The sequence below is a fragment of the Acipenser ruthenus genome, unplaced genomic scaffold, assembly GCF_902713425.1.
Source record: "Acipenser ruthenus unplaced genomic scaffold, fAciRut3.2 maternal haplotype, whole genome shotgun sequence".
Lineage (NCBI taxonomy): Eukaryota > Metazoa > Chordata > Actinopteri > Acipenseriformes > Acipenseridae > Acipenser > Acipenser ruthenus.
Genome location: NW_026708779.1, coordinates 532,540 through 553,129, shown reverse-complemented (window position 1 = coordinate 553,129; position 20,590 = coordinate 532,540). Strand labels below are relative to the sequence as shown.

The window sequence follows — 20,590 nt, the reverse complement described above, 5'->3', positions numbered from 1 at the left end:
TGTCTCAATCCTAACATTCTATTATATATATATATATATTTTGTATCATATTTTCGTTTTATTTTTCACAAATTTTGTTTTATTTCGTTTTATCCATAAAAAACAAGTTGTTTTATTTCGTTTTATTACAGATACACGTTAATAAAATAACTCAAATACATGGATATAAATAAAAAAAACAACAAAGTGTACACCGTGTTTGAACTATATACACATTTTAAAAAAATAAAAATGATCAATTAAAAAAATAATTACATTTTGACATAAACAGACCTGACGCACACACAAAATAATTCTCACTAGCGGCAGTGACGGCAAGGTAAAGTCCCCCACTTTTTTTTTTAAATTAACTGCCTATTTACAGTAAATTATTATTTATTTTCTTAGCTGACGCCCTTATCCAGGGCGACTTAGAATTGTTACAAGATATCACATTATTTTTACATACAATTCCCCATTTATACAGTTGGGTTTTTACTGGAGCAATCTAGGTAAAGTACCTTGCTCAAGGGTACAGCAGCAGTGTCCCCCACCTGGGATTGAACCCTAACCACTACTCCACACTGCTGCCCATACTGCCCGTGCCCTCTATACGAATCAATATGATAAAATACAAATACAAAAAACTTGCATTACTGCACAGTGGAAATCAAATCAACAAACGCACACACACACGCACACACACACACAAGCGCACACACACACACGCACACACACACACACAAGCGCACACACACACACGCACACACACACACACAAGCGCACACACACACGGACCCACGCACGCGCACACACACACACACAAAACGTTGTACAATTCCGCATGAACTCAAAAAGCTAAAATGGGGATATTTTGCGCATGTCTCATAAGGAGCTTCAATCTAGAATTAAACGCAAGCGTACAATATAACTCCACGTTTTCTTTATCTCATGGTTTGTCGTTTTTTTTTGGGTGGGGGGGGGGGGGGGGGGGGGGGGGGGGACGGGGGACGGGGACGACACAATGAACGGAAGCCACAGGAAATCACTGTGTTTTATAATCTAGCATTCTGGCGCCTTAGCCCAAACACCATGTCAAATCCACAATGCCGTTCTGCGTTTGCTCTTGTGAGCCGTTTTTTTTTTTAAATTAGTGAAACAAAAAATAAAATAAATATTTGGACAAAACAACAGATAAAAAGTTGAACAGAAACAAATCAGCAACACAAACTGACACCGAACAAATAAACAAGTACCGTGCTGGTATAGGACTGTTGTCATTCTCTACTCTCTCTCTCTCTCTCTCTCTCTCTCTCTCTTCCTCTCCCTCTCCCTCCCCTCTCTCTCCCTTCTCCTCTCTCTCCCTCTCTCCCCCTCCTCTCTCTCCCCTCTCTCTCTCTCCTTCTCTCCCCCTCTGTCTCTCTCCATTCTCCTCTCTCCCCCCTCTCCCACTCTCTCTCCCTCTCTCCTTCTCTCTCCCCCCTCTCTCTCTCTCCCTCTCTCTCTCCCTCCCTCTCTCGCCTCTCTCTCTCCCCCTCTCCTCTCTCCCCCTCTCTCTCTCTCCTTCTCTCTCTCCTCCCTCTCTCCTCTCCCTCTCTCTCTCCCTCCCTCTCTCGCCTCTCTCTCTCCCTCTCTCCTCTCTCCCCCTTCTCCCTCTCTCTCTCTCTCTCTCTCTCTCTCTCTCTCTCTCTCTCTCTCTCCCTTAAACACCCACCCTGAACAAGGAAAGCTGCAGGTTTATATATTCTTGTTTAAAATAATAACACAGTATAGCACAATACCTTTGAAATCACAAGACATTCTAAACGACAAAACAATAAATGCAACATATTTCATCAGCAGGGCCTGCCTCCTTTAATGACGTGCAGGGTTTGTAGAATACAGTGTATATTATGAGCGCTCCTTTCAGTATTTTAAATGTACCTGATTAGAGTTCTCATTGTCAGCAGGAATGGCCGTGGCATCACCCCACCCAAGCAGCCTCCACAGATACTGCAGCATGTTTAACTGGATATCTCCCGCTCTCTGGATCAACGGTAGAACAGAGAGAGAGGCGCGGTCACAGGGTGCGAAGTTCAATCTCAAGTGCTGTGCTTCCCATAAAGCACAGGGAAGCATTGTAAAACAAAGAGAGGTCTGGTAAAGCATAGGGAAGCATTGTAAAGCACAGAGAGGTCTGGTAAAGCATAGGGAAGCATTGTAAAGCACAGAGAGGTCTGGTAAAGCATAGAGAAGCATTGTAAAGCACAGAGAGGTCTGGTAAAGCATAGGGAAGCATTGTAAAGCACAGAGAGGTCTAGTAAAGGGCTAGCAATAAGACTCCCGTTCCACAGCAGTGTGATCCGCTCCTGGTTTCACTGGGAGTTTAATAATAAGACACACCTGAGCTTGTTAGCTAGACACACTGGGGGCTGATCAAGCTGGTAGTAAAACCAGCAGTAAGAAATCTATATATAGACTCCAATACAGCAATATTGTACCATTATTAACCTGCAACGCTCTGCTTCCCCCTAGTGGATGTAAAAAAAGGTGCAGTAAAGCATAGAGAAGCCTTGTATATTGCAGCCAAGTTTTTTTTTTTTTTTTTTTTAATAATAACAATAACAATAGTTTTCTGTAAGGCTTCCGTGACTTTCTGCGGATATGTACTGGGGTCTGAGTAATCTGGAAAGTGAAAGTGTTCAACAGTTTCAACAGTTTCCAAGAAACGGTGTTTATAATAACATAGAGGTGGAACGTTTTTTTTAGTTTTTTTTAGTGATGAATTAAAATTGTCCAGTCTAGTGATATTAAACTGCATTTACAATGTAACTCCAGTCTAGTCTAGTGATATTAAACTGCAGTTACAATGTAATTCCAGTCTAGTCTAGTGATATTAAACTGCAGTTACAATGTAATTCCAGTCCAGTCTAGTCTAGTGATATTAAACTGCAGTTACAATGTAATTCCAGTCCAGTCTAGTGACATTAAACTGCAGTTACAATGTAATTCCAGTCCAGTCCAGTCTAGTGATATTAAACTGCAGTTACAATGTAATTCCAGTCCAGTCTAGTGATATTAAACTGCAGTTACAATGTAATTCCAGTCCAGTCTAGTCTAGTGATATTAAACTGCAGTTACAATGTAATTCCAGTCCAGTCCAGTCTAGTGATATTAAACTGCAGTTACAATGTAATTCCAGTCCAGTCTATTGATATTAAACTGCAGTTACAATGCAGGGCTGGGAATCAGACTCCCGTTGCACAGCAGTGTGATCCAGTCCTGGTTTCACTAGGAGTTTAATAATAAGACACTCCTGAGCTTGTTAGCTAGACACACTGGGGGCTGATCAAGCTGGTAGTAAAACCTGGACTGGGTGACACTGCTGTGCAATAGAAGTCTTATTCCCTGCCCTGGAAACAGCCATAGAGAATAGTGCAGAACACACACACAGTATATAAAAATTAGCTTTATAGGAATTTAAAAGCAACTTACCAACACACTTGTGTCTGTAGAATTCGTCTCAAACAGGTTTGAATCCTGGCAGTGAAAATAACGGAGGTATTGGAATATAGACTGCTTTTAATGTCCCCCTTTGTCACTCACCGCCCCACCCCTCTGTCTAGCCCCTCCCACTCGCCCCTCCCCTCCTCTGCCTAGGCCCCCCCCCACTCCTCTTCGTTGCTGTGTGCAAGCACAGGTCTTTGATTATTATTATTATTATTATTATTATTATTATTATTATTATTATTATTTATTTCTTAGCAGACGCCCTTATCCAGGGCGACTTACAATCGTAAGCAAATACATTTCAAGTGTTACAATACAAGTAATACAATAAGAGCAAGAAATACAATAACTTTTGTTCAAGTGTGACAAACCACAATTCAATAATACAGCAGATAATAGTGATAGTTACATCAGGATATGATTAAATAGTGATAGTTACATCAGGATGTGATTAAATACAAAATACTACAGGTTAAACACTTGGTAGATTACAGTACTCTGAAGTACAGGATTAAATGCAGTAAAATAGGGGGCAGATAAGAGCAAAATAAAGCATATTTACATGAAGGGTGATAGTGTCCCAGGATACAAACAGAGGAGTTCTACAGGTGCTGTTTGAAGAGGTGAGTCTTAAGGAGGCGCCGGAATGTGGTCAGGGACTGGGCAGTCCTGACATCTGTAGGAAGGTCATTCCACCACTGCGGGGCGAGGGTGGAGAAGGAGCGGGCTCTGGAGGCAGGGGAGCGTAGCGGAGGTAGAGCCAGTCTTCTAGTGCAGGCGGAGCGGAGAGGTCGAGTGGGGGTGTAGGGAGAGATGAGGGTCTGGAGGTAGCTGGGTGCAGTCTGGTCAAGGCATCTGTAGGCTAGTACAAGAGTCTTGAACTGGATGCGAGCGGTGATCGGGAGCCAGTGGAGCGAGCGGAGTAGTGGAGTAGCGTGGGCGAAGCGAGGCAGAGATGCAAGCATTAGAAGCAACGAAGGGCGTGGAATCAAGTGAAGGGATTTCTCCTGTTATTATTTTTCTGTTGCTTTGGGCCGTCAAATCTCCGTAGCTATGGAAACACAAAAGTACCCAAAATTCCCCAGCTTTTAGCTTTTTTTCGTCTTTTTTTTTCAGAAATAGCTGATAAAGAAGACGGGTCGGCGCCGTGACCAGCACGGTGTAAACAGTGTACTGTTTTTATTCATCTGTGTAGGTATTGTCTTGTTTAATTAACACGTATAATATTAACGCCCAGGATGTATTTTTTAATCTGGGTATTTATTTTTAACATGTTTACTTTGTCAGATGTTTGTTTGAAATCAAAGTGCATTCTCGAATTAATATTTGCATTCATCACTAAAAAAAAAAAAAATTGCAACCCAGACACCCCGTTTACACACTCCCCCTTGTAAAAGTTTACCACAGTCGTTTTGCACGGTGTGTTTACAGTTTTCCCTCGAGTTTCGCTCATGTTTATACTATTTATCATTGCTTACCGTCATTTCCTGTGTTTTTTAGTACGCTTTACAGAGCTGGTAATCAGACTCCTATTGCACAGCAGCGTCACCCAGTCCAGGTTTTACTACCAGCTTGATCAGCCCCCAGTGTGTCTAGGGAACAAGCTCAGGTGTGTCTTATTATTAAACTCACAGTGAAACCAGGACTGGATCACATTGCTGTGCAGCGGGAGTCTGATTATCATCTCTTTAACACACCTCGCTGTGCTTTACAATGCTTCCCTGTGCTTTACCAGACCTCTCTGTGCTTTACAATGCTTCCCTATGCTTTACCACACCTCTCTGTGCTTTACAATGCTTCCCTATGCTTTACCAGACCTCTCTGTGCTTTACAATGCTTCCCTATGCTTTACCACACCTCTCTGTGCTTTACAATGCTTCCCTATGCTTTACCAGACCTCTCTATGCTTTACAATGCTTCCCTATGCTTTACCAGACCTCTCCGTGCTTTACAATGCTTCCCTATGCTTTACCAGACCTCTCTGTGCTTTACAATGCTTCCCTATGCTTTACCACACCTCTCTGTGCTTTACAATGCTTCCCTATGCTTTACCAGACCTCTCTATGCTTTACAATGCTTCCCTATGCTTTACCACACCTCTCTGTGCTTTACAATGCTTCCCTATGCTTTACCACACCTCTCTGTGCTTTACAATGCTTCCCTATGCTTCACCAGACCTCTCTGTGCTTTACAATGCTTCCCTATGCTTTACCAGACCTCTCTCTGCTTTACAATGCTTCCCTATGCTTTACCAAACCTCTCTGTGCTTTACAATGCTTCCCTATGCTTTACCAGACCTCTCTCTGCTTTACAATGCTTCCCTATGCTTTACCACGCCTCTCTGTGCTTTACAATGTTTACCTATGCTTCCCCGTGCTTTCACTGTGCTTTATCGCACTCTGTACTTTGTGTCAGTTTGATAAAGGCTGTACCATTTGAGGCTTAAACAGCATGCTTAAAGATAAGACTCTTACCTTCTTTAGTGATAAAACAAGATAACGATCAACTTTACCGGGAATCAGCAGGTATAAAGGTGAAAGAACACTTTGAATAAATCTCAATACTGTAGCAGGGCTCCCCAGACCCGGTCCTGGGGGAAGCCCCCTCGGTCCTGGGACCCCCCCCCCCCCCCCCCCCCCACCCTGTGTGTGTCTGCTGGTTTCCATTCTACTGAGCTCTCGATACTGAACTAGAAAACTGAACTGATATATTCGCTTAATTCGATTTTTTAAAATTGTTTAAACAGTTGAAGATTTCAACTTAACTAGAAATATGTTATACATGACTGAAATCTGCAACATTTTACAGCTCACAGCGATTACAAAGGTCTCGTTAAGCTCATTATCAGTTCAGTTTAGGGTTTAGTGAAGAAATTCACTAATGAAAGCCAGAAAACACAGGGGGGGAGGGTGTCCCCCCAGAACTGGGGTCGGGAGCCCCTGCTTTAAGGTAGAAGGGACATGCGCGGAATAGCACATGGGAGTTTAGCTAATCGAAGTAACTTGATTTATTAGGATCACTTTTTGTTTAATAGTTGTACCGGTACTTCACCAGAACAGAAGGTATGTGAACCGTGCACAGTGAGACCTTGTTTTAAGTGCATCTCCTAATAAAGGAGGCGTGTTTACTGTAAACGCAATATTAACCTTAAAAAAAAACAAAAAAACAGAAATACAAAGACTGGCATGTAAAAGCGAACACCCTCTTCACGCGATCGTCGCAATTTGAAAATTGGGAATGACCACCACGTGGTTTAAATGCGCATTAATTAATCTTAATATATAAAGCAGAAAGTGTATCTGTCTGTTGTCTGTTCCTTTCTTTCAAACTCTGCACTGTCTCCTCTTTCATTCAGGGGGAGGTCGAGGTCTGTGTTTGTAGCCAAAATTTTGACCCCCCGGGGTAATTTATTTGGTAACCCCCCCATCGCTGGATTACTACAGTTATTATTATTATTATTATTTATTTCTTAGCAGACGCTCTTATCCAGGGCGACTTAGAATTGTTACAAGATATCACATTATACATTATTTCACATTATACAGATATCACAGTATTTTTTTTACATACAATTCCCCATTTATACAGTTGGGTTTTTACTGGAGCAATCTAGGTAAAGTACCTTGCTCAAGGGTACAGCAGCAGCGTCCCCCACCTGGGATTGAACCCACGACCCTCCGGTCAAGAGTCCAGAGCCCTAACCACTACTCCACACTGCTACAGTAGCCGTGATACCACTACTCCACCACTACTCCACACTGCTACAGTCGCCTTGTATCTCAAATTAAACAACCCACAAAACCAAAACAGAATAATCGATAATTTATCGGAAAACGTAAGACTACCGTTCCCCGATTTTCAGATACTATACAATAATACAGTTAACGCTACGTGCCAGTCGTTGTATGCATATTTCTACTGGAGCAGGTTTTATTGTTGTCTTAATCTGCCGTCGATTTACGGGAAGCAAAGGACATGTGATTGATCTCTGAACGCTGTTATCTCGCCTCTCCTGTTGTATAGACCCCGTGGCGAGCACAGGTGCGCGCAGTCATCGTCGTGTTCATGCAGAGAGCGAGAGAGATCCAGTGAAACGCGAACGAGCCGGCAGACATGGAGACTTCAAACCTGGTACCATTTAAAAAAAATAATTATTATTAAACGAGCGCTACTAATAATGGGGCAGCAGTGTGGAGTAGCGGTTAGGGCTCTGGACGCTTGATTGGAGGGTTGTGGGTTCAATCCCAGGTGGGGGACACTGCTGCTGTACCCTTGAGCAAGGTACTTTGCCTAGATTGCTCCAGTAAAAACCCAACTGTATAAATGGGGAATTGTATGTAAAAATAATGTGATATCTTGTAACAATTGTAAGTCGCCCTGGATAAGGGCGTCTGCTAAGAAATAAATAATAATAGAGACTGCATTGACTCGCTTATAGTCAGAGGTGAAAGTATTTTAATTGTTCTTATAGATTTGATAACAACGCGCAGCTATGGACAAAAGTGTTTGCATCAGCCAGAAATGAGACAGGATTTAAAAATAATAATAATAAATAATAAAAATACTATATGAACATAATTTATTTATTTAACCTCATGTAATCAAAAGAAACTGCAAAAAAAAGTCTGTATCGCAAGTATTTCATGATAGATTGTGAAATGTCACATTTTTCTAAGTCTATGGAAAACTACAAAGCGGTGGTATGTAATCCAAGGTGTTAACTTGACATTATTCAGCAGCTTTCACTCGGTCTTACCGCTGGTGTCTGCCCAGCTTTGCTTATGGGATAAACATTCAGGTTTTGAACAACAGGCGAGCCGACTAATCCGGTGAACAGGAGCGGCGACAATGCAGTTAAGAATGATAGTTTTGTTAGATCGTGTTTGAAAAAAACAAACAGACAGACACAACATCTGCAATTGTCTGCCTGTGTGCGTCTCTCTGTCTGTGTATCTGTGTGTGTGTGTGTCTAACTATGCATCTGTGTCTCAATCTGTGTCTGACTGTCTGTCTGTCTCTCTCTGTCCAGTGAAAGCTGCTGAATAATGTTCCCTTGTTAACATATTGAATTCCACCCCCTCTATATAGAATGAACTCCCTCAGCTTCATAGAGTCCAATGAAAGCTGCTGAATAATGTTCCCTTGTTAACATATTGAATTCCACCCCCTCTATATAGAATGAACTCCCTCAGCTTCATAGAGTCCAATGAAAGCTGCTGAATAATGTTCCCTTGTTAACATATTGAATTCCACCCCCTCTATATAGAATGAACTCTCTCAGCTTCATAGAGTCCAATGAAAGCTGTTGAATAATGTTCCCTTGTTAACATATTGAATTCCACCCCCTCTATATAGGGCAGCAGTGTGGAGTAGTGGTTAGGGCTCTGGACTCTTGACCGGAGGGTTGTGGGTTCAATCCCCAGTGGGGGACACTGCTGTTGTACCCTTGAGCAAGGTACTTTACCTAGATTGCTCCAGTAAAAACCCAACTGTATAAATGGGTAATTGTATGTAAAAATAATGCGATATCTGTATAATGTGAAATAATGTATAATGTGATATCTTGTAACAATTGTAAGTCGCCCTGGATAAGGGCGTCTGCTAAGAAATAAATAATAATAATAATAATAAATATAGAATGAACTCCCTCAGCTTCATAGAGTCCAATGAAAGCTGCTGAATAATGTTCCCTTGTTACAGAACATAGAGGATGAATGCTTCAGTGAAACAGGATCCCCAGCAAAGGAGGACAGGGCAGAGAGTCGGCACCAGGTAGGGTACTAATTATACCAGACTGCAGCACGGCGAGCCTCGGTGCTGGCCCACCGAGAGGGCGGGGAGGATGGGGAATTTTTCTCGTAGCCCAATTGTTACAAGATAATGTGATATCTTGTATCAATTGTAAGTCGTCCTGGATAAGGGCGTCTGCTAAGAAATAAATAAATAATAATAATAATAATAATAATAATAATCATAATCATAATCATAATCATAATTATAATAATAATTGTGTATCCAGGCGCTGTCAAACATTCCGTTCACACGATGATTTGAACTTTCGCATTTCATATTTTACTACACCAAAAAAGCTGAATAAAAGGCATGGAATTTTAATTTATTTTTTAAAGACCTTTAAAGAACCCTAAAGTTGCACAATATTTACCACAGTATGAATTATTCTGATATTAAGATCTATAATTTGCGCAAAACAACGCGGTGCAGCAGTTTGTCAGAAAGTGTATCGTGTAAAATAAATAAAGTACTTTCTTCATCTGGTGGTAAACACAATTAGAGAATGATCCGTTATATTGCTTAAAGTACAAATATATTTATCAGTGGTTAAAGAAAAGGGCTTGTAACCAGAAGGTCCCCGGTTCAAATCCCACCTCAGCCACTGACTCACTGTGTGACCCTGAGCAAGTCACTTCACCTCCTTGTGCTCCGTCTTTCGGGTGAGACGTAGTTGTAAGTGACTCTGCAGCTGATGCATAGTTCACACCCCCTAGTCTCTGTAAGTCGCCTTGGATAAAGGCGTCTGCTAAATAAAGGTGTTTGCTATATAAAATGCAGGCTATTAGTTAAGAGCAGAGATGAGTGGTTTATTTTTGGGACGGGATAACTAAAATAGTGTATAGCAACACCATTACAATGTAGTTTATGCTAGGAACGTGTTATTTGATGTTTAATAAGCTTCCGATTAATGACTCTTACACGTGGAGTTCGTACAAAAAAATATATTTATTCACTTACCTAACACTGTAAATAAAATTGAGATATTTAAACTTCTAGGCGTCGTTGACAGTTTCCTTCAAACCCCCCTCCGTTTTGTTGGTTTTGTCCATAGGGTGTTACCTCTCCCATGCGGGTCCGGCTGTTCAGTGGGAAGAGCCACAGCATAGAGGTGAGTCCGGATGACTCCGTGCGCCGCGTTAAAGAAGACATCGGCAGAGAAATCAACCAGAATCCGGACAAGCTGCAGCTGGTGTGCGACGGTAAAATAAAACACGCACGCACGCACGCACACACAGACACACACACGTACGCACGCACGAACGCACGCACACTGACACGCACAGACATGCACACACACGCACACACACACTCTCTCACTCACATAGAGACACACACAGATAGACACACACACGCAGATACAGACACGCACAAAGAGATACACAGACACAGACGCACTGACACACACAGACACAGTCACGCACGCACGAACGCACGCACACTGACACGCACAGACATGCACACACACACAGACACACACTCTCTCAGTCACATAGAGACACACACACACACAGATAGACACACACGCAGATACAGACACGCACAAAGAGATACACAGACACAGACGCACTGACACACACAGACACACTGACACACACAGACACACACACACACAGACACACACACGCCGATACACACACACAAAGAGATACAGACACACTGACACACACACAAACTGACACACACACGCAGATACACACACACACACAAAGAGATACATGGACACACACACACTAAGACACACTGACACACACACACACACACTCCTGGGGGGACGGACTTTGTCAAGGGAAAGCGTTTGTGAAAGCAAACAGCGAAGGTGCTTCTAGACTTGTGATGCCGTGGTATCAAATAACATGTAAATACGATACAATATAGAAGCAGTGTTTGCCATCGTCTTCAAACTGATTATAAATGGAAGTTTTGATAACATGTTCCACAGCTCCTTTCCATGCAGTGTGTGTGCGTGTGTGTTTTCTGTAGGTTCATACCTTGAGGACGAGAAGAAAATGAAGGATTGTGGGATTACGAGAGAGAAACGTCTCTCGCTCATCCGGGTAAGGAAACCTTTCTGACTCCTTGCGCACGTGGACAGCTCCGGCTTTTCAAGCTGTCCTTTACAAAGGTGCTACCACGTGTTCATGTCGGGACACTGCGCTCTGATTGGTTAATTAATGTTCATTAAACAATTAATAACACCAAAACCCCAAACCTGAGGTCAGTATCCTATACCACAGCCATTACACATCTAAAGTAGCTCATGTTTGGCAGCGAATAAGCGTTTTTTTGTTATTTTAAGAAAATAAAAAAAGTGACCGGAGGTGCCGACTTCCTGAGTTGTCCTGACAGGGACATTTCGTGGTACCTTTTGTAGGCGCCGCGGTGCATTCTGGTAAATGTAGTCCTGCTGTGAAAGGTGCCTCAGACAGGTAAAAACAATATTAAAAAGAGGTGTAGTTCCAGCTTAATAAGCAGCATACATATTATTATTATTATTATTATTATTATTATTATTATTATTATTATTATTATTATTATTATTATTATTTAGTAGTATTAAAGGGTTCATAAGGACCTTTTTATTTTATTTTTCATTATTATTATTATTATTTATTTCTTAGCAGACGCCCTTATCCAGGGCGACTTACAATCGTAAGCAAATACATTTCAAGTGTTACAGTACAAGTAATACAATAAGAGCAAGAAATACAATAACTTTTGTTCAAGTGTGACAAACCACAATTCAATAATACAGCAGATAATAGTGATAGTTACATCAGGATATGATTAAATAGTGATAGTTACATCAGGATGTGATTAAATACAAAGTACTACAGGTTAAACACTTGGCAGATTACAGTATTCTGAAGTACAGGATTAAATGCAGTAAAATAGGGGGCAGATAAGAGCAAAATAAAGCACATTTACATGAAGGGTGATAGTGTCCCAGGATACAAACAGAGGAGTTCTACAGGTGCTCTTTGAAGAGGTGAGTCTTAAGGAGGCGCCGGAATGTGGTCAGGGACTGGGCAGTCCTGACATCTGTAGGAAGGTCATTCCACCACTGCGGAGCAAGGGTGGAGAAGGAGCGGGCTCTGGAGGCAGGGGAGCGTAGCGGAGGTAGAGCTAGTCTTCTAGTGCAGGCGGATAGTTGCTACAACTATTGATGTAAGGTGTGTGTATTGTTTTAATTATTATTTTTTTACATTTTGACCACTTTTTAAACATTTAAATTGCATTCCCTGCCTCAAGATGGCTTCCCATGTACCCGCATGGACTTCTCAGAACTACATTTCCCATCATCCTCCTGCTCACATATGGATTTACCAGGGAGCAGGAGGATGATGGGAAATGGAGTTCTGAGAGGTCCATGCGGGTACATGGGAAGCCATCTTGGGGCAGGGAATGCAATTTAAAAATGTAAAAAAAGTGTGCAAAATGTAAACCCCCCCCCAAAATTAAAACAATACACGCACCTTACACAAACAGTTGTAGCAACACATGGGAACATGTAACACGCAAGTAAGTCGCCTTGGATAATGGTGTCCCTTTAAGTTGAAAAGCCTGAAGTTTGAAAGGATTTCCTCATTAAATGCATCCTAACTCTGCATAATAAAATCAAGGGAAGTAATGTTAAAACTCTACAATGCATTAGTAAGACCTCACCTAGAATATTGTGTTCAGTTCAGGCATGTCGTATGCAGACAGGCTAAAAGAATTGAATCTATTCAGTCTTGAACAAACGCGACGATCTGATTCAAGCATTCAAAATCCTAAAAGGTATAGACAATGTCAACCCAGGGGACCTGAAAAAAGAAACAAGGACCAGGGGTCATAAATGGAGATTAGATAAAGGGGCATTCAGAACAGAAAATAGGAGGCACTTTTTTACACAGAGAATTGTGAGGGTCTGGAACCAACTCCCCAGTAATGTTGTTGAAGCTGACACCCTGGGATCCTTCAAGAAGCTGCTTGATGAGATTCTGGGATCAATAAGCTACTAACAACCAAACGAGCAAGACGGGCTGAATGGCCTCCTCTCGTTTATAAACTTTCTTATGTTCTTATGTTCTAATAACATTGTAATGATGTGTGAGCACGCATGTATTTACTCAGTAACTGCAATGCAAACACACAGTCGTTCGAGACTCTTAATGGAAAGTGTTTCTCCAGGATTCTCTGTTTGACTTCAATGTGTTTTTTCCCCCTCTATCCCAGTCTTCCTCATTCATAAACAAACAGACAGAATTTCCGTTGTTCAGAGTCAAAATCCGATTCGACGGGAGAGATCGTGAAATGGATGTGAACCCAAGACACTGCGTCTCGCAAGTCAAGCAAGAGATCTGCAAAGAGACGGGCAAAGACGAGAAGAAGATGCTGCTTCTATTCGAAGTGTCGCAAACCACAAACTGTGAGCCTGTTTCTGAAGCGGAGTTAAACTGTCATTAGCCTCTAATGTTAATTGAATTCTGGGGATTCCACAGGGAGAGTCACACAGTCAGGGGGGCGCAGGGGTCCCCGAGGGTCTCCCCTGGTAAAGGCACGGCCGCGTGGTGTGCAGGGGGGAAGTCACACAGTCAGGAGAGTGCAGGGGTCCCCGAGGGTCTCCCCTGGTAAAGGCACGGTCGCGTGGTGTGCAGGGGGGAAGTCACACAGTCAGGGGAGCGCAGGGGTCCCCGAGGGACTCCCCTGGTAAAGGCACGGCCGCGTGGTGTGCAGGGGGGAAGTCACACAGTCAGGGGAGCGCAGGGGTCCCCGAGGGTCTCCCCTGGTAAAGGCACGGCCGCGTGGTGTGCAGGGGGGAAGTCACACAGTCAGGGGAGCGCAGGGGTCCCCGAGGGTCTCCCCTGGTAAAGGCACGGCCGCGTGGTGTGCAGGGGGGAAGTCACACAGTCAGGAGAGTGCAGGGGTCCCCGAGGGTCTCCCCTGGTAAAGGCACGGTCGCGTGGTGTGCAGGGGGGAAGTCACACAGTCAGGGGAGCGCAGGGGTCCCCGAGGGACTCCCCTGGTAAAGGCACGGCCGCGTGGTGTGCAGGGGGGAGTCGCACAGTCAGGGGAGCGCAGGGGTCCCCGAGGGTCTCCCCTGGTAAAGGCACGGCCGCGTGGTTTGCAGGGGGGGGAGTCACACAGTCAGGGGAGCTCGTATCATAACATATGTAACATCTCCTTTCTCCCCTTTTTCTTTTACAGGTTCCTCCGGAGACCCCTGTCCGAACTCAGGTAATATACATCGATGGGAAACACTTTGTATTGAGTCTCTTATTGCTGTGTGTTTGTATAACACATGCTGAGTAAATACACGCCTGCCTAGACAGCATTGCAATGTTATTATGCAGTGCCACGATGCACTTAACTCTGACCCCCATCCTTTTGTAATACACATATCCTGCAAAAAATATTTCTACTTCCGTTAGGACATATAGATATTTCCAGCGTCCTGTGTTTGAGGACAGCTCCGGTGAGACTCGGTGTTCCTGTAATCACAGTGGTGACATTTCACACCGGCTCTGAAGCTCTCAACACAAAAGAAAGCAGAGTCGCTTTCTCATCACTGCGGGGGGTGGGGGGGTGGGGGGGGGGTGGGAGGGGAAGGGGGGGAAGAAAGGATCATCTTTAGACTTCCGTTTCTTATTTCATATCTAGGCAGCATGATAGCATGTGAAGGGATGTATTATATTTGCAGAATGAATAACAGTTCTGTTGAGGCTAAGCTTGTGCGGTTAACAAAACCATAGATGCAGTTCAAGAGAAAATTTAAAACGATCCAAAAAAAAAAAAAAAATTGCACAGCAGCCCCTCCCTCAAATGAGGACACAGGCACTTAATGGGTTAATGATATGGAGTGTAATAAAGGAATCCGCTAAGCCGTCTGGTTAGACCAAAGTGTGTGCTACATATGGTAGTTGTCTATTTTTTTTGCCTCCCCCTCCCTTATTTGAAATCTAACATGTCTGCTGATGCGTTTTTGTTTTTTTTAAGAGTTTATCGTCTTGGAGGAACACAATAATAATAATAATAATAATAATAATAATAATAATAATAATAATAATAACATGTCTTTTTAGACGTTATCGTCTTGGAGGAACACAAGAAGATTGAGGAATACGACATCAATCAAGGAAGTGTGATCCGTCTCGTTAGGAAAACAGACTAGGAGACAAAGTGAATTAAAAACACAGAGAGGATTTGAATAACACCCGCGATCTTATATATAAACTGATTTCACTGTGTTCTGTAACTGCTAGTATCTGTAATGTGATACCTTCTAATAACTGGATAAAGATGTCTGCTAATAAATGGATATATATCTCTTAATATATAAATAAGATAGTTTGTCTGTCCCTCTGTTTCGTTCTGCATTCGGACCCTTATGGAAGAGGGATAGTATTTTTGTTTGCAGACCTCATGTGCTGCTCTGGATTTACAGCAGCTCTCGTATTTGCTTCACACTCTCCTCTGCTTGTAGATTTTGTGCTTGCTGGGTTCAGATCGCTCCCTTGCATTCAGTATTAAGATCATCTACTGTACCCCAATCCAATTACCTCTCTTCAAAGACCACTACACAGGAAACTACTGTTATTACCGTTATTATTAAAACAAACACGCAAACAAAAAACTTGTATGCAATATCCTTTATTTTATTTAGATTTGTATTTTAAAAATACATTTGATAAGGGATGTACACATGGACACACACAAACACACACACGCTATCACAGGACATTAAGCAGCTAATTTGGTTTTAAAAACCATTAGATTTTACCATTGATATGAACATTGCACACAGCTGGATAATTATGCAGTTTTGCACAGCTCTCTGTGCTTTACAATGCTTCCCTATGCTTTACCAGACCTCTCTGTGCTTTACAATGCTTCTCTATGCTTTACCACACCTCTCTGTGCTTTACAATGCTTCCATATGCTTTACCAGACCTCTCTGTGCTTTACAATGCTTCCCTATGCTTTACCAGACCTCTCTGTGCTTTACAATGCTTCCCTATGCTTTACCAGACCTCTCTGTGCTTTACAATGCTTCCCTATGCTTTACCAGACCTCTCTGTGCTTTACAATGCTTCCATATGCTTTACCAGACCTCTCTGTGCTTTACAATGCTTCCCTATGCTTTACCAGACCTCTCTGTGCTTTACAATGCTTCTCTGTGTTTTACAATGCCCACCTTTGCCTCCTCGTGTTTATACCAGCGGCCGAGCGACTAATCTGATGAACAGGAGCGACGACTCTGCTGTCTTTAAATAAAAAGCGCTTTTTTCTGGGTCGTTTCGCCTTTTGTGGTGTAAATAAAAAACAAAAAAAGACTAATTACCTTCCTCATCCTAAAATATATCGTGACAGAACATTCAGTTCATGAAAACAGGAAAGCGTTTTGTATATAGAGTTTTTTTTTTCTTCATACGAGTTCATCATCGTTTTGGAAGCTGATATAATTCTCGTCTGTCATAAAAAAAAAAAAAAAAACAACCTTATTTGCATTTCCACGTCCGCTGCACTATCGCATTAAATAGGAGTTCTGCCGTTTCAGGAGGGATGTCTTGTGGTTTTTGTAGCGTTGGATCAGGTTGACTTGACTCCCTCTTCGGATCCCACAGTCCTGGATCCTCTTCTCATCCTCCAGGATGCAACCTTCGATCAAAACACACGAACACACACTCAATATATATATCATTGTACGTTAAAATAGTCACAGCTAAGGAAATACAGGTCAAACTAGACTGATCCCAGAGTTCAAAGGAATGAGCTGTGAGGATTGAGAGAGTTTAATCTATCGAGTAAGAATCAAAGGGAGGAGAGGAGTTACTATGAGCTTGATCAGCCCCCAGTGTGTCTAGGTAACAAGCTCAGGTGTGTCTTATTATTAAGCTCATAGCAAAACCAGGACTGGATCACACTGTACGCTGGTGTAACAGGGGAGCTGTTTTACCATCAAAGACCATCATCAAGTCCTCAGGTTTTCTCTCAATCTGCTTGCTCATTATTTTGGTCACGTTGAACACAGTGTCTGCTGTGTCGATGTCCATCGGTCGACTTTTACCATCAAACGTCCGGATGGTCACGTGAATCTGGAACACAAAATAAAACAAGGATTGATCTTCTAGAACTCTTTAGAAGAGTAAAAACAAAGAAATACTGATTTATGGAATTATTTGTCGGTTATCTGCAGTTACAATATAATTCCAGTCCAGTCTAGTGATATTAAACTGCAGTTACAATGTAATTCCAGTCCAGTCTAGTGATATTAAACTGCAGTTACAATGTAATTCCAGTCCAGTCTAGTCTAGTGATATTAAACTGCAGTTACAATGTAATTCCAGTCCAGTCTAGTCTAGTGATATTAAACTGCAGTTACAATGTAATTCCAGTCCAGTCTAGTCTAGTGATATTAAACTGCAGTTACAATGTAATTCCAGTCCAGTCTAGTCTAGTGATATTAAACTGCAGTTACAATGTAATTCCAGTCCAGTCTAGTCTAGTGATATTAAACTGCAGTTACAATGTAATTCCAGTCCAGTCTAGTGATATTAAACTGCAGTTACAATGTAATTCCAGTCCAGTCTAGTCAAGTGATATTAAACTGCAGTTACAGTGCAGGGATGGGAATCAGACTCCCGCTGCACAGCAGTGTGATCCGTTCCTGGTTTCACTAGGAGTTTAATTATAAGACACACCTGAGCTTGTTAGCTAGACACACTGGGGCTGATCAAACTGGTAGTAAAACCTGGACTGGGTGACACTGCTGTGAGATAGGAGTCTTATTACCATCCCTGGAAACAGCCATAGAGAATGGTGCAGAACACAGACACACTATATAGAAAATATCTTTGTAGAAACTGAAAAGGTACTTACCACCACACTTGTGTCTGTAGAAGTCATCTCAGATCGCTTCCAATCCTGCTGGTACAGCGGCAGTGAAGAGAAGGGAGATGAAGTGGAGCAGCGGCTAGAGTTAGTATAGACCTCTTTAACGTTCGAAACCCCGCCCCTTCTCTCACCCGCCCCTCCCACTCTCACTTTCTCTCTCCCTTCTCTTCTCCCTAGCCCCTCCCATCCCCCCCCCCCCCCCCCCCCCCGCGGTCCAGCCCCTCCCACTCGTCATTCGCTCTGTTTCAAAGTGAAGGGATTTACCCTCTTAATTTTTATCTGTTGCTTCGGGCCGTCAAATATCCGTAGCTATGGAAACGCAAAAGTACCCAACATTCCCCAACGTTTACTTTGTGTGTGTGTGAGTGTTTGAGGCACATTTTTGTTTACTTTCTGTAGGTTTATTTTATTTTATTGTTTTATAAATAAGTGATAAAGAAGGCTGGTCGGCGCTGTGACCCAGCACGGTGTAAACAGAGTACTGTTTTATCTATCTATCTATCTATCTATCTATCTATCTGTCTATCTATCTATCTATCTATCTATCTATCTATCTATCTATCTATCTATCTATCTATCTAATTATGTATTTATTTATTTATTTATTGTCTTGTTTAATTAACACGTATAATTTTAATGCCAAGGCTGGATTTTGTAATCTGGGTATTTATTTGTACAGTTTTAATTTGTCAGATGTGTGTTTTCGAAATCAAAACGCTCCCCCCCCCCCTCAGATCCCGCGACCCCTTTCATGAACGCTCTGGTGCCACACCTATGTTATTATAAAGACTCCGTTTCTTGGAAACTGTTGAAACAAAACCGCTTTCACTTTCCAGATTACTCAAACGCCGACAAGTCATACGGAAGCTCTAATCGATCGCAGCTGTACAGAACATCTTCAAAACAAACTATGAAAAAGCCCCTGTGTGGATTTCTCTGGGGTTCCCTGAATCAGTCCCCCACATTTCTATTGCAGATGAAACAGCAAGGGTTTGAGCCCCAGAACATACAAGCATTAGCCATTTTACACACTCCCCCTTTGTAAAAGTTTACCAAAGCAGTTTTGCACGGGTGTGTTTACAGTTTTTCCTCGAGTTTTCCTCATGTTTATAAAATTTATCATTGCTTACCGTCATTTCCAGTGTTTTTAGTACGCTTTACAGGGCTGGTAATCGGACTCCTATTGCACAGCAGTGTGATCCAGTCCAGGTTTTACTACCAGCTTGATCAGCCCCAGTGTGTCTAGCTAACAAGCTCAGGTGTGTCTTATTATTAAACTCCTAGTGAAACCAGGACTGGATCACACTGCTTTTAACGTATTTGAGGATACAGGCTGCTTTGTAATGTTTTGTAATGTTAGATGTGGTTTTTACAGTGGGAAACTTTATAAGGATTAGTGTACCATTTTTTAAAATATGCTTTACCAGACCTCTCTGTGCTTTACAATGCTCCCCTATACTTTACCATGCCTCTCTGTGCTTTACAATGGTTCCCTATGCTTTACCACACCTCTCTGTGCTTTACAATGCTTCCCTATGCTTTACCAGACCTCTCTGTGCTTTACAATGCTTCCCTATGCTTTACCAGACCTCTCTGTGCTTTACAATGCTTCCCTATGCTTTACCAGACCTCTCTGTGCTTTACAATGCTTCCCTATGCTTTACCAGACCTCTCTGTGTTTTACAATGCTTCCCTATGCTTTACCACACCTCTCTGTGCTTTACAATGCTTCCCTATGCTTTACCAGACCTCTCTGTGCTTTACAATGCTTCCCTATGCTTTACCAGACCTCTCTGTGCTTTACAATGCTTCCCTATGCTTTACCAGACCTCTCTGTGCTTTACAATGCTTCCCTATGCTTTACCACACCTCTCTGTGCTTTACAATGCTTCCCTATGCTTTACCAGACCTCTCTGTGTTTTTCAATGCTTCCCTATTTAATTAAAACGGGTCCTCGCCCCGTTTGCCTTCTCGTTTCTCTTGTAAGGTTATTTGATATCGTGCTGTGGGATTATGAAATGCAGCTGTCGCGGGCTGGTGTGTTTTTTTTTTTTTCGAAGATAGAAATGTCGGGTCGTTTAAGACACAGACAGGCGGCGAACGCAGCCGGCAAAATCGAAGAGAACGTCAACGAGAGAATTCTATCGGAATGTCACGCGCTGTACGCCGACCCCAAGAACGGTGAGACGCGAATACTGCCGGTACCGCTACTAACAATAATGGCAGGTTGAATCGCTGTGAAGCAATGCAAACTGCACGCAAACTAACCGAACGCTGTCGTGGATGCAAATCGGCCCTGCATGACTCTCCCGGAGGGAGGCTCGGCTATTTTTATCATGACATTTGAGAGCCCTGATGCACACTGTATAGGCTACACTTAGAAACACGCGATCCGTCGTTTCTGAGTTGGTATGATTATCGCACTGGTCTGAGATAAAAGTTTACCAGAGTAAAA

General features: G+C 42.5%; 3 protein-coding genes across 5 annotated transcripts in view; 2 read left to right on the top strand and 1 right to left on the bottom strand.

The window, feature by feature from the left end:
- The first annotated feature begins 7,506 nt into the window (after window positions 1-7,506).
- On the top strand, window positions 7,507-15,584 carry LOC117969689 (uncharacterized). The gene is made up of 7 exons (XM_059021769.1): window positions 7,507-7,599; window positions 9,169-9,240; window positions 10,313-10,460; window positions 11,242-11,315; window positions 13,477-13,669; window positions 14,449-14,478; window positions 15,324-15,584. The coding sequence occupies exons 1-7, from the start codon at window positions 7,582-7,584 to the stop codon at window positions 15,410-15,412; spliced, it is 624 nt and encodes a 207-aa protein (XP_058877752.1). The 5' UTR covers window positions 7,507-7,581; the 3' UTR covers window positions 15,413-15,584.
- A 310-nt stretch (window positions 15,585-15,894) lies between these two features.
- Window positions 15,895-18,207, bottom strand: LOC117410200 (uncharacterized). The gene is made up of 3 exons (XM_059021768.1): window positions 18,121-18,207; window positions 17,198-17,336; window positions 15,895-16,899 (listed from the first exon to the last, which is right to left on the bottom strand). The coding sequence occupies exons 1-3, from the start codon at window positions 18,145-18,147 to the stop codon at window positions 16,766-16,768; spliced, it is 300 nt and encodes a 99-aa protein (XP_058877751.1). The 5' UTR covers window positions 18,148-18,207; the 3' UTR covers window positions 15,895-16,765.
- A 1,403-nt stretch (window positions 18,208-19,610) lies between these two features.
- The window catches only part of LOC117969690 (uncharacterized), a 10,609-nt gene continuing 9,629 nt past the window's right edge, over window positions 19,611-20,590 (top strand). For 2 of the 3 annotated variants that reach the window (XM_059021767.1, XM_059021764.1), the window contains exon 1: window positions 19,611-20,316. In XM_059021767.1, the coding sequence (XP_058877750.1) occupies window positions 20,285-20,316 (32 nt within the window). In that variant the 5' untranslated portion in view covers window positions 19,611-20,284. Of the gene's footprint in view, window positions 20,337-20,590 lie in introns of all 3 variants that reach the window. The other variant, XM_059021766.1, reaches the window with a different exon arrangement.

Bases quoted from the DNA above. Each gene is read 5' to 3' on its own strand.
- LOC117969689 (XM_059021769.1), top strand. The intron at 9,241-10,312 runs GTAGGGTACTAA...TTTTGTCCATAG, and splicing joins GGGCAGAGAGTCGGCACCAG to GGTGTTACCTCTCCCATGCG. The intron at 10,461-11,241 runs GTAAAATAAAAC...TGTTTTCTGTAG, and splicing joins GCTGCAGCTGGTGTGCGACG to GTTCATACCTTGAGGACGAG.
- LOC117410200 (XM_059021768.1), bottom strand. From the start codon at position 18,147: ATGACTTCTACAGACACAAGTGTGGTG. The intron at 17,337-18,120 runs GTAAGTACCTTT...TTTGTGTTCCAG, and splicing joins CTACAGACACAAGTGTGGTG to ATTCACGTGACCATCCGGAC. The intron at 16,900-17,197 runs GTAAAACAGCTC...TTTTGATCGAAG, and splicing joins CTTGATGATGGTCTTTGATG to GTTGCATCCTGGAGGATGAG.